The 13,625-nt window shown below is 43.6% G+C and overlaps 1 protein-coding gene across 1 annotated transcript; it reads right to left on the reverse strand.

The window, feature by feature from the left end:
* Nucleotides 1-119: 119 nt before the first annotated feature.
* Nucleotides 120-11,353, reverse strand: RUVBL2 (RuvB like AAA ATPase 2). Its single transcript, XM_020808210.3, has 15 exons — nucleotides 11,247-11,353; nucleotides 9,986-10,034; nucleotides 9,740-9,795; nucleotides 9,052-9,193; nucleotides 8,742-8,871; nucleotides 8,030-8,096; nucleotides 7,801-7,907; nucleotides 6,617-6,710; nucleotides 6,041-6,164; nucleotides 3,799-3,893; nucleotides 3,556-3,674; nucleotides 2,834-2,953; nucleotides 2,548-2,677; nucleotides 1,658-1,772; nucleotides 120-236 (listed from the first exon to the last, which is right to left on the reverse strand). The coding sequence occupies exons 1-15, from the start codon at nucleotides 11,259-11,261 to the stop codon at nucleotides 211-213; spliced, it is 1,389 nt and encodes a 462-aa protein (XP_020663869.1). The 5' UTR covers nucleotides 11,262-11,353; the 3' UTR covers nucleotides 120-210.
* Between the last annotated feature and the right edge of the window lie 2,272 nt (nucleotides 11,354-13,625).

Raw genomic sequence — 13,625 nt, forward strand, 5'->3', positions numbered from 1 at the left:
TTAGAAGGAAATATCAAGTTTTGAGGAGTGGCCCCAGTAGGCAGCTCTCTTGAGGCCTAGGCCCTCACTGGGCTGGGCAAAGCAAGTTGGGGGAGGTACTTTCTCTTATACACAGCAGGAATTCTCCAAAAGGTTTATTTTACAAAAAATAACTATAATAAAAGAACAGCCATTCTTTCACACACAAACAGGCAGGATATCCAAGAGCCCTCATGATGTATCCATTGTTTCTCCCTCTGGAAAACAAAACAAACCAAAACACCCAAGTGAGACTTCAAAACGGAAAAACAATGGGACATTCTTCCCTTCTCCCTGGGGATTCCAGGTGACCTCCTGAAGCTCTACCCTCCGAATGAATGTTAGGAAGTGTCTTGTAATCTCTCCGGCAAGCTCTATGATGATCTACCACTATCGGATCATCCCAAAGCAAACTCCCACCATCCTGGTAAATGCTTAGAAGCTAACACTTCTTCCTCAAATGAGTGTCCCTGGTCTGTCACATTGCACAACCACTTATTTTTATTTAAAAGCCCTCATAAAGTTTGCTCCAGGCGGAAGACTGGAAACTTGCACATTGTACAGTTCTGCAACAAGCTCAGGTAAAATCAGCTTCCGTATTTAAAAAACAAAAAAGACATAATTTCTAGCCCACCTGAAAAAAAGCTGAAAACATAGTTTTCAGAGGCCTTACAGCTGTTCGTTTTAAGGAGAATTTAGCTAGTATTGGTTTCTGTCCCTTCCACAACACTCTTACAAGTTGCAACCATTTCTCAAATTTTAGTTTTATTAGGCCCACCCAACAAAGCTGAATTCTACAAAAAAAGAACAACCTTTCAATAATAAATAATATTAAAAATGCATAGTTTATTCCCATTTGAGAAAATGGGGTTACCGCACACTTTTACCTCCTTTGTTTTTATTCCACTCACACATCACAATTTCCCTTACCGCAACAGTTTAGGAACATCTAGAACAGGAATGCGAAACATGGACCACAGATTGCTTGTGGCCGAAACTCCACTGAGAAAAAGATTCCATCTGAAAAAGGAGAATTCTCGCTCCACATGTTGTAATTCTGGCCCTCTGAGGAGCAATCACTGGCCTTCTGGACTACTGCGGCCTAATCCCCAAAAATTCCCTCTGGGGGTTCCAAGATGTACAATTCATGACATTCAGGAGAATGTGCCAAATTCCATTTGGGTTTTACAATCACTGTAAAAACCTCCACAAACTTACACTGTGAGGGGTCTCCCCAATGTAGCTTCATATCTGTAGCTGCTTCAACTCATGTAGGAAGGACAAAAATGTGGCCAAACATTGGGGGTGGGAGAAACAGGACCCGAATTTTTGGCAAAAGCACCACATTGAGTGTGGATTCAGATCCCCCGTGGTGATGGTTGCACACAGACCAAAAGCATTCACAGCATCACCTTAAACTAAAAACTATAGCTTTGTTGATGAGAAGCCAGCCGTGGCCTTAAATCGGAGCCCTCCCTTTTGGCAAGAACCTTCTGAATTCTTGGCAGGCAAAATCTTACTTTGCTTCAAAAGCAGAAGAAAAAATAGGCAGGCTAGTCCTAGTGAAGAACTGACCCTGGCCTTTGGAGATCTTCAGTGATCCTTCACAGCCCCCAGCCACAGTTACACCATTACTCACTGAGTTCATTGAACATGAAGGCATCCTGATACTCTTTCATGTACTGAGTAGAGCGTGATTCATCCAGGAACAGTGAATACACACGCTTGATGTCATCTACTTGGACTTCGGTGCCCTGTGGAGGAGAAAGGAAAAGGTCAGTGCTCCCTCTGGAAGAGGCAGATAAAGAACTTCACAAAAAATTCCACAAGGTAAGTGAAATTCAGCATACAAGACAGCAACCTCTGGCTAGGCCTGGAAATCAGAAGTGAGGACGTCTAGCTCCCAAAGCTTCCCTGCATTGTGTCCCTCAGCTACTCTCTTCCAAGAACATAGGGGCCTTGATTTTCCTAGCAAGGTCCTGCCTGTTTGGTTCCCACTGTGTCATACCAATGTGCCCAATGTCTCAAGCCTCCAAACACAACGCTAAAGTGTCCCTCCCATTCTTATTTAAGAGCAAACACAAGTGTAATTTCTAACCCACCCCAAGTCCTGATCAGATTTACGTTCTAGAGGAGATGGGAGTTCCTGGCATGCATACACAGGACCCAAATGAAAGGTTCTTGGAAATTGCAAGTAAGATGCAGAATGGAAGCAGCAGCAGCATGGATTGCTTTAATATGATCAGAGGCTGAAATTTAATCCAGCTGTTGCAATTCCAGAGGTAACTGTTTTAGTCTGTTGAAGCCAAACAATAAGAAGACTTGGGACACCTAAAGTCTAGAAGGCTTCATCTGGCAGATGTTTTCATATACTGTAGTCCACTTGTATCCAGAGAAGTGGGTTACAGTTCAGGAAAGCTCCTGACAAACTAAACTTGTCTTTAACATGTTGTAAGGATCTTGGTTGTTTCATTTGTTTTAAGTCGTCTTCCTCCTATGAGGACACTTAAAGGACTACTCCAGGCTCACCTTCCTCTTGCGACACACAAGGTTGGCTGCTGTGATGAGCTGGATGGCATACCGCAAGGAGGTCTCCAAGCCAATGCGGGTGAGAACTGTGTAGGCATCTTCATTCATCTCAACATCTTCCTCCTCACACCTGCAAGATAAATAGGACAGCACTCAGAAGACAGAGCTCCTTCTCGGAACCTCAAAGAACAAGGAATAAACGAAGCAAGCCATTGTGATGGGAAGGGGAGCGCAAGAGAACGGCGAAGCACCCGAGATAAAAGGGCTGCGGTCCTTAGCCCCTCACCGGATTTTGAGGATCTGCTTGGTCTCCTTGTCACTGTACGGGGAGGTTGAGATGATGAGCATGCGATCCAGCAAATCAATGGGGATACCGTGGGGACTCTGGTAGTTAGTGCCACGAATCCTGCATTGAAAGAGGAAGCAAGGAATGAAGGAGAGAGAACTTCAGTCCTCCTGTGATTTTGTCATTAACACTTAACAACATCATGATGCCCTAATTCTTTTTGTGTCTCATAAAGCCTTCCCAAGCTTACTGCTCTCTAGCTGCATTGGACTCCAACTCCCATCACACCCAACCAACACAGCCACTTAATGGTACCATGTTGAAGGATGTTGTGATACGTTATGCTCACACTACAACCATCTTCCCAACTGGGTCCTTGTCTACCAACATACTCCCTTCCCTCCTCCGCTGCAATGTGGAAAAGCTTATCTGTAATGCAGGTCACATCACTTGCCAGAATATAAGGTGATTTTTTCAATAGGGAGGTGGAACACACTGGTGTCACGGAACAGCTTATTCTGCCTTGAGGCAGACATGCTCTCAAGTACGAGTGAAAGAATGTACAGAGCTGTGTAAGTTTACAAGTCACAGAATCAGGGTGACCATGGCACAGAATGTTCCTCCATTTCTCTCAAATGCAACCACCAGCACCACAAGTCCTTTATGTTTAAGTGCCCGGAGATACCAAGCCCAACCCTGCCCCATAGCAATTCCCTACCAACCTGGTGATGCCTCGGTTGGTAGCCATGATGAGGACAGGCGCCATGTCACTCTCCAGGGCTCGGTTGAGGAAGGAGAAGCACTCAATGTCCAACATATGGACTTCGTCAATGAAAAGAACCTGGAAGAAAGGAGAAGAGCGGATGTTGGATGGGAGAAAAGAAGAGTTATCCTTCTCCAACCCTTCAAACAAAAGCAGTGTAGGGGAAAAAAAGGTGGCACAGAAAGCATAATGCAGAACTCACCCCTGGGATCACTTCAGCCTTGCCCTCCTCTCGCCACTCAGCTACCTTGGCATTGATCTGCTCTCGCACTTCTGATTTGATCTCTCCTGTGTCACCTGGAAATGCACACAGGGTATGAGGGGCAGAGGACATGAGAAGCCGTTTCTCCAAAGATCCAATTCCATTCTCCTCTCAGACATAATACCCCGTCCCCAAGAAAGACTGAATTGCCCACCCAAGAATTTAGATCACTGCTCTTCCCATATCAGAATTTTCACCTTTGAAACTCTACTCTCACAAATCACGTAGCAGTACTCGGGTAACCCAGGATGGTAAGAGCAAGCAAGAGGCAACGGTAGATTTATTACATTCTCATCCTTTACTTTATCCAAGGAACTCGGGATATGGGGTTCTCCCAACCCACCCTCCAATGTATTCATTTATCAGAATTATTACCCATCACTCTTACAATACATTTTGATGAGGACAATCTCACAATTCTAAATCATTCTGTATATGCCTTCCAACTGTAGGCATGTGGTCCAGACTTTGTCTTGCTCTCCCAGAGCCTGAACCTCTCACTATTTCCAGTTACTTGTCCTTTCAAGTACTAGATGATCCCCCTCTCTCTCCTCTCAAATTTGCTACACTCTGTACAGTTCACATTTTTCCCCAAAATTATTGGAGCCAGAATCCTATTTACTCACATGGGGGAGTAAAGACAATCACACAAGCTCCCCTGAATTCCTTCTTCAGCAGACTCTCCCTGACACTTGCCTGAATTACAATGACTGCAAAACGGGGCATACAACTGGCTGCACATACAGGTTATGTGAAGCACAGCTAAGAGGAGTGAAAAAAACTTTTGCCTTACATGTGTGGTTTTTGTTTTTTAGGACGTTTATTTAACAGAACGGAGTGTGGTTGCTCTAAAATTATTATCTGAAAGGACAGATTGAACCCTGTTCATAAATCAAATGATCTAGAGTGTAATCTTACTGACTCCACATACAAGTATGCTGAGAAAAAACTATTTCAATTTTTAAACTCTTCTTACAGCTTAGTATTCATTCACACTGGAACACTGGAAACTGAAAGACCCACTAGAAAATGTACACATATACATATATACCTATGTATATACAGTAGGACCCCCATATCCATGGGAGATTGGTTCCAAGCTGCCCCCATGGATGCTTAAAAAATACAAATTATAGCGAACATCTCCCTCTTCAAACCAAACGCCCTCCAGAAGGTTTAAGGGCAAAGCCCTCCCCGCCTTCCCTCTGATCCATGCAAACCCAACAGTTATACGAAGAGAAGGCAGAAAACAGAGGCCACCACTGCTTTGGGAGAGCCGTTTACCTACACGCTGAGCTTGTTGCCAGCATGCTCTCAGGCTTCAATGCAAACCAAGCTGGCTGGAGACACCTCTGTCCTGCTTCCTGCCTAGATCACATGGCACCGATGCTTTTTTTAAAAAAAAAAAACTCTCTGGGCACCTCCACTTCTGGGAAGAAAGCTTGCAAAAGGAAAGACCTTAAGCAGCCAGAGACTACGGTACCTATGCCATGAATTCTTCATAGCTCTGCCTCTATGGCTCCCTATAGTGACCAAGTCTGGTAAAGCATGTGCATTTTTCTGCAGTTTTCTTTTAATACTGTTGATATTTAATATAATATTTGTAGGCTATAATAAGTGAACCAATAGATGAGGATAAGGGGTTCCTACTGTATATTACACTTACACACACTACTGTGGTGTACATACAACAGAATTAACTACAGTACCAAACTCCTGCTAGTTAACAAGCTGCTACTTCTATAATCATTATAATCATCTTATAACTACAGAGCTGAAAGGGACACTACGTATCATCAAATCCAGTCCATGTTAGAGAGGCAGAGTGGGGAATTGAACTCCCAACCTCTACAGCCAGATACCTAAACCACTGAGCTATTCAGCAGTTCATCCCCCACTGCATGCCAGTCATGTGAGTCTTTGTATGGCTCTAAGTGGCATTTCTTTAACTAATAGCATTTTGCTTCTGTGAGTTATGCCAGTGCACATATGCCACTGTAATCAGCCAACAGATATCTGTGCACTGTATTTACGGTATGGCTTTGCTCCCATGGTATTGCTGCACCCAGAACCTTCATCAGTGACCCAGCACCCTTTCCCTGATAGAACTCCTCAAGGAGAGGCTTCCACTGCTATTCCTACACCTCTCTCTCTCTCATCGGTGCTGACAACAGGCTCTTACCAGAGAAAAGCGCCAGGAAGCCCTGTGTGCGGCTGTTGATAACATCAATTTCATGCAGCGAGACTGTGTGCACCACTTCCTTGCGCTTCTGCAGCTCGCCGTCAGGGCACTGGACAAACTTTGTCTGATAAAGGGAAGGTGCTGTTAAAAGATCTGGATGCTTCTCGTGTGTCATTTCCCAGCCCAACCTCACAAAACCCTACACCTGTGGGGTACAGTCACCTATGTCATGAATACATATGGAATTGCCTTAAGCCGTCCTGACAGGGGTCAGGTTTTCAAAGCAGCTTTTCCCCAGGCAGATGTTTTGGCTGGACCCATGGATGGGCGGAGCTGCAACCAAACACATCTGGAGGGCATAAGGTAGAGAAAGACAGTGCCAAAGGAGGCAAGGTTTTCTTCCCCCATCCCTCTTACCCCAAATGCTTTTATCTTCAAATACTGAGGACTTAATGGAAAACTTCTGCATCCACACCAGGTGTTCTACTACTCAGCCCTGGTGTGTAATGGTTGTGTTCCATCCCCTGCCCAGAACTGAACAATGGGATCTCTAGTTTCTAATAGGCATCACAGTACCTGTGAACCCATGGCATCGTAGTCTCGTGCTCGTGTGAAAGAGCGTCCTAGTTTAGTGATCTTGCCAGTGGCTTTGTCGATGGTAATGACATCACTAAGAGAAAATAAAAGAAAGTCTTAACACCAGGAACCAACATGTGCCACAAACAGCAAACGACCCCGTCCTTCAAATGATGACTTCGGAATGATGGGTAGTTTTTCTTAAGAGTGTTAAAGAAGAGTTAGACTGGTGGATTTTCTCTATTATTTCCATGCCATTCCATGTCATATATGGGGAGGGACAATTTTCACAAAAAGCAATGAGACTGAAAGGCCTGCTCTGGTCAGAGAATGAGGCATTTTAATATTATTTGTGAAGGTATGCTCTAATTCAAAAGACGGGGAGACAGAGCTTCTCACTTAGTTCCACTGACGAAAACCTAGAGCTACTTAACTTCAAACAATATAATATTGATAAATTCATTTTACTCCTGCAGTATTAGGATGAGATCAGACTACATAAGGGCTCATTGAAACTACTTTGTGGATCCCTGGCATTAATCATTCATGGGCAGAGTAAGAATAGAGTACATAGGCTAAGATGGATGCTTTCACAGCATCCACTACCCATCCAACACTGTTAGAGATTTAAGGAGAGTGGTATAGAGCAAAACATAGGTTTTCGGACTTCAGATCTTTTGAGGCACCACACAGCTTTGTCCTTCTTGTTGATCTCTTATCACTTGTTCCAAATTTTTTGGGGGGGGGATCGATGTTTGGGCTACTACTTCCAGAATTCCCTAACTAGCACAGCAATAGCTATGATGCCTAAGAAATCTGGATGCTGTAGTCTACAACAAAAGTTCTCTAAGCTCCGCATTTGGTACTCTCTTTGCCTTGCCCTCATCCCCACATCTCACACCACTCACCCATTACAGTGACAGCCCACCATGGTACACACATCCCTGTTACAGGGCATCCAAGACCTATCACCAGGTCTTCAAATATACTCACATAGACCATTCACAAGTGTGTTCCTTTTCCTCACTTGTTTAATTTTAAAACCTCTTCTCTGCTTACATTTGTGCGGAATCAAACTTGCAACCTTGGGCGCCATGGCCTTCTCACTTCTTACCTGCATGTAACCAGAGCTGCCTCTCCCCCCCCCCCCACCCTCACCGCCTCTTTTCCCTTCCCATGCTTACCCAGCCTGTACTTTCTCCTTGGTCAATGACTCAATCATCTTGGTGCCCAAGTCATAAATCGTCTCCATTTCAGTCGTCTTCAAGGTCAGCTTCCCTACCTTTGCACCCTGCACCAGGAAAATAAGACACTCTTCAGTGATTGTTCAATACACAAGTTGCAACTCATAGTACCCCCATTACTGGGAAAATGGACATAACCCGGTGCATCTTCTACTACAGATTTACTCACTGTGCCAGTTGCTGGGCGATCTATTTGGATCTCTACCACTTCACCTTCAATTATTTCTGTTTCCTCCCTAAAATTATAGAGGAGAGTCAAAATGGTTATCTCAGTCCATAGGCTATCTGCAGAATATTCTTAACTAATGAAATCCAGAATCAGTGCCCATACTACCCCCTCAAACTTAAATCAATACATTTTCTCCCTTTGGGTGTGTTCATCTATTTATCTAGCCTTGAATGTACCAATCTATGATTGACCGATGTACAACTCTTGAGAACCAGCACTGGGATCTCCATCTGTCATCTCCAGTCTGTAAACAATGCTTAACAGGCAGTGACTGACCTTTAAAAGCAGGGCCCTTTTGCATTTTCACTACGTATAATCTTCTAGCTCCCCTACACGCATATAAACATGCATCCATTGAAACTTCACTTTGCAGAAGTGGACTGCAGTCCACAAAATATTATGTCAAATAAAATGTTTAGTCTTAAAGGTGACACAGGGCTTTACATTGTTTTTACTCCACACTCATAAGACTATCATCTCACAAAAGCTGTAAATACTGTTGGGTTTTCTGCCATCATTAATCTTTCTAGCATGATCAATGGTGAAGGATGATGGTAGCTGCAATCTAACAACATCTAGCCAACCACCCTTCGCTGTGGCAGAACCCAATCAATCTTTAGAGAACAAGAAAAGGTTCCTGGCTGCTCCTCACTTGATACGGACGCCAATGGAACGCCGGAAGGCTTGAGTCAATGCCTCTGTCTTGCTCATCTCCAAAGAGAAGATCTCACTGCCTGCAATAGCTGTGAAAGGAGTGTCAAGGCCCAGTGCCTGTGCCATTCCTGGAAGAGAGGAGAAGAGATTCATTGAGAGTGAGGCCAGAGCCTAAGACACTCTTTGGCTCTCTGATACTAAAATTGAAGAAAAAGATGTCCTGCAGCAGGGAACACCCAAAGATTATTGAGCCACCCCTACTTGAAATGTCAGCAGACCTCTCCCAATTTTTAGGATCTGTTCCTTACCCATGGCAATGGCAGTCTTCCCTGTGCCTGGCTGGCCAGCAATCAGAACAGCTCGGCCAGCAATTTTGCCCTCCTTGATCATCTCCAAGATCACACCAGCAGCCCGACGAGCAGCTAGCTGGCCTACCATGCCCTGGGATACCTAGCAGGGAGAAAACAGAGGGAGAAGTACAGGGGCAGGAAGGGATTCCCCCTTCATTCCCACATTTCTGATCCAAGTCATGTATGCTCATCTCATGCAGATACTGTACTACCTGTCTTCTTCCATCTCAAACAGACCCATATAGATTACCCTCCCTGTTTTGCTCTGCTCCCTTGAAAATCTACACTCATACAGCTATGCAGAAGTTTATGAATCTTGCAATAATGCTCATGATTTTCTTTCTGTTCACAATATCACAATGTGTTTCACATAATACATATATATAGCAGAGGTAAATCAGTGCATTTTGGAATGTTGGCAAATTCCTTTCATCTACAGTTGACTGGACAAAGAAAATCACAAGCAGTGAACAGACAGCATTTAGTTTACCTTGTTTACAAAAGAGATGCCTGTACGTGCAGAAAACCCAATCTATACTACACCTATAACACCAAACCTTAGTAGACTCTCCCTCATTCAGTCAGAGTCTATCAGCTACACAAGACCTAATACAGCAACTAGTCAAAAGTTCTTTCTTCCAAGTACCTGTCGGGGTTCCAATGTATCATCCAAGCCAAGCCCTCGGATGTGGGAATGGGCACCTGTGGGAGAGAAAAACTATTCAGAAGAGGTGGGTGAGCTTGCACACCAAAGGAATCGGAACCACAAAGCCATCTAGTGCCATACTCCTCTTTGAGCAAATGCCCGCTTTAGGCATCGATTTTCATGACGACAACAAAACAACACTAGAGATAAGCTCAGGAAGAGGCTGAGTAAACAATGGACACTTACCAATGCGTTCAATTCGGGTGACATCCCGAACTTCGGGCACCTTCGTAGCCTAAGGAAAAAGGGAGAAAAATGAGACTTACCAGATCCACATATACTGGGGGCAAATATTTCCAGTTAAATCCAATTAGTTAATTTCCCTCCCCCCCCCATTACTTGCACTAGAAAGAAACTAAATCAAGACATCACAATCTCCCTAGATTGCTTTTCAAAAGATGGAATCTCTTCTGTTATCTCAGTAGCAAAGATGATAAAGGCACACAATACATAGACACACATCACGCCATAGTCAGTGTTTAAAACCCTGGGTTCTAATATGGCACAGTGGTAGAGTGATTTAATGGTTAGTGCTAGGGAAGGCATTAATTCAAATTCCCATTTTAAACTGGCTTAGAACAGGGGACAGAAGCCTTCAGATTAGAAGAATCTACTTTAGTTTTTACCCAAACCGCAAGATCCACAGCCAAAGCAATATACATGGTTTTCAAATCGAAGAAGCCTGAAAACAGGAATGTTTGTGTACCACAACTGAGCACAGCTCAGTTTTTTTTCCACAAAAATCCTCATGATCAAGATCTGCTTTATTTTGGCCATGCAAATAGGGCAGTGATGGTGACATTTTACTATTGCCATATGTTACTCGGCTAAAATCCTCACCAATCCACTTCAGATCATCCAGATCTCAACTAACCTATCAAACACCTCTGGCTTACAGCAAAGAACAAAAGCGAGGCATAGGTTGAAAGCAGGAAAAGCAATGAGAGTGGGGTTCCCCACATAGCCTTGAACCTCACTGGGCAAGCTTTGATCAGTCTTTCTCAACCTAATCTACCTCACAGGGTTGTTGAGTGGATGAAAAAAAGGGGGGGGAGAAGGAGAGAATCCTGCAAAGCCAGCCGAGCCCCACAGAGAAAAGTGGGATAAAAATAAGTACGCACAATGAATCAGGTTGCACAGGGGTGGACTGGCTCTCCAGATGTTGCAGCACCCATCAGCCTTGGCCAGCACAGGCGAGAGCGGGGGATGATGGGATCTGCAGTTCCACAACATCTGGATGGCTACAAACCGCTGGGGTCTAGAGACTATCAAGGATGGGGGTAGCGAAGCGGGATAATAACGCATCGCAGGGAAGCCAAAGGGAGAGGAAGGGTCACACTCTGCAAATCTGAACCTGCCCTCGCCCTCCTCAGCCGGGAGGAGAAGAACCCATGAAGCCAGAGGATCCGGGTATTTTTCTGGAAGGAAAGAAGAGGCTGTCGCTCACCGCGGCTGTTGCCATGCTGCTGCCGGTGCCTCGTCTCGCGCCGTCTCTAAGCGCAGGCCCGCCCCGCCTTCCCAACCGCCGCAGGAAGCCGGAAACCGGAAGGCCATCCTAGTAAGCCAGTACGGCGAGTCTAGTTCATATCTATGATCTTTCGGTCCTCCAGCGTTTACTTTTTTTAAAAAAAAAAATCTGCTAGTCCCGTTTGACGTGCCCTCGTTCAACCTTCGCCCTACAGTGTCCACCTTCGCGCTCTTAGCCTGCCTCTCCATCCCATAAACACTCTAGTCGCTGCCCTTGCCCCACGTCCCCCTCAATTTTTATCCACCCCGCCGTTACAACCTTGCTGGACTACAACTCCCATAGTTCCTTAATGTTACTTTAGCGTTAATGAGGTTCTCTTGGGTTTATTGAGCTGGACTGGCGCTTGCAAAGGGGATGGGGATGAGCAAATGCAAATCAAGAAGGAAGGAAGGAAAGGGTGGAGAATTTTTGACTTATGGACTTCAACACCCATAAATATCAGCCAGCACAGCAAACTGTAAGGAACTATGGGAGTTGTAGTGCAGAAGACGACAAAAAGGAGTAATGGAACATAATTTCTCCAGAATGAGTGTGAGGGGGAATACGGTAATTATGGATTATTTGGTTCAGTTTTGGATGACACGGTGTGGATGGAATTTCTTCAGACGTTACCTAGCTCAGGACCAGGTGTCCATTTGTACGCACACAGATGCATGTTTCAGCAAACCAAAAAACTTTTCAGCATATGTATAACATTTGACTCCTCTGGTATATATAGGACAGTCTAGATGGACATACATACATACATACGTAGACAAATATAGATTGACTCAGAATACATGAAAATGAAGTTTTACATGATGTTCTTGCTTCTGCTTTTTCAGGTCGTCTTAGTATGCTGTTTCCAGCCAAGCACAAAACATCCCAAAGTGGTTCGATTATTATATCAGGTGTTGTCCTCTAGTCTAGATACATGCCACGAGGTGCTAATGTTCCAAGTCTACAAGTCTGAAAACAATTCCATTCTGGTATGCAAGTTAACTTACAGGCTCAAACATGTCTACGATTACTACCAGGCGTGTTTTATTTATGCACTTAATATATTTTACCACACCTTAAAAGGGACCCAAGGTTAGGGTTGCCAGATGTCAGGCAAAAGGAGGACATGTCCTCCTTTTTAGCCTAATGTCCTCCGTCAGGCAGGCAAAGATAAAATGTCAGGCTTTTATATACTTTATGTTATAATTTTGGATGGGAGGGGGAGAGGTGGAAGGACCCCCTGGCTTTCCCCTCCACCACATGCCCGCCCATCCCCGGTATTTTGAAAAAAAGCCTCCATTGAATTTATTTTTAATTTTTAACATGACTGTTTCTTGGTCGGTTCACTAAGAGACATTTATTGGCAGCTATTGTAATAAAATTGTATTGATTGTGGGTTTAATCTGGAATGATTCAAATGAAATATTCAATATGTCCTCCTCTGTCCTCCTTTTTGTCTTTCTATGTCCTCCTTTTGGTACCAATGTATCTGGCAACCCTACCCAAGGTAGCTTACATCATTAAATGACAATATTTAAAAGATCATGTGTATGGAAACATTTAGAATCACATACCACACTAAAAATGGCAAATTTTATATATAGCCACACTTAATACTTTATACATTTTCTTTTTCTCATTGACAGCCCTCTCCTTCACTGTGTGTGAATGTAACATATATGCTCATATAGAAACACTAAACTAACTAGCATAAGTAATGCATTTGATAAAATGGCTATATTCCACACACACACACAAATCCTGTGTTATAATAAACTTGGTAACTGATAAAGGACATATTTTTTGCTGTTTGTGTTAACGGTTGACTTAGTTACAGTCGTATTCCTATTGTTTTTACCAATAAAGCACTTTCAATATATATAGTATGTCAAAGACATGTCTTTGGTCCTAAGGAGCCTTGGCAAAGGCCCTAGGAAGTGGTAGTGGTGAGGTTTGGACATATTCAGTAGGTATCTAGGCCTGGAGCGCTAAGTGTTCTAACTCTTATGTGCTATATACTTCAAATTAACTGCTTTTATTCTTTTCTCTGCAGTAATTTTTTTCCTGCACATTTATTTTATAATACAATGCATTTTTATTACTTCTAAGTGAAAGCCACTCAGAAACCTATGTTATTAGGAAACCTTACAGAAATATAAAAGGTAAATACAGCAGAAAGAAGAGTGATGTAACAGAACAAAGAGAAAACAAAGCTAGGCAAAAATAATCAAGATTGAAATATATTTTTGAAATTAAAGCTTTATTTAAAAACAAACACAATATTGTCACCAATGCTCCACAGAAATAGTCCCATATTCC

This window comes from Pogona vitticeps, chromosome 6 (genome assembly GCF_051106095.1).
Source record: "Pogona vitticeps strain Pit_001003342236 chromosome 6, PviZW2.1, whole genome shotgun sequence".
Taxonomy (NCBI): domain Eukaryota; kingdom Metazoa; phylum Chordata; class Lepidosauria; order Squamata; family Agamidae; genus Pogona; species Pogona vitticeps.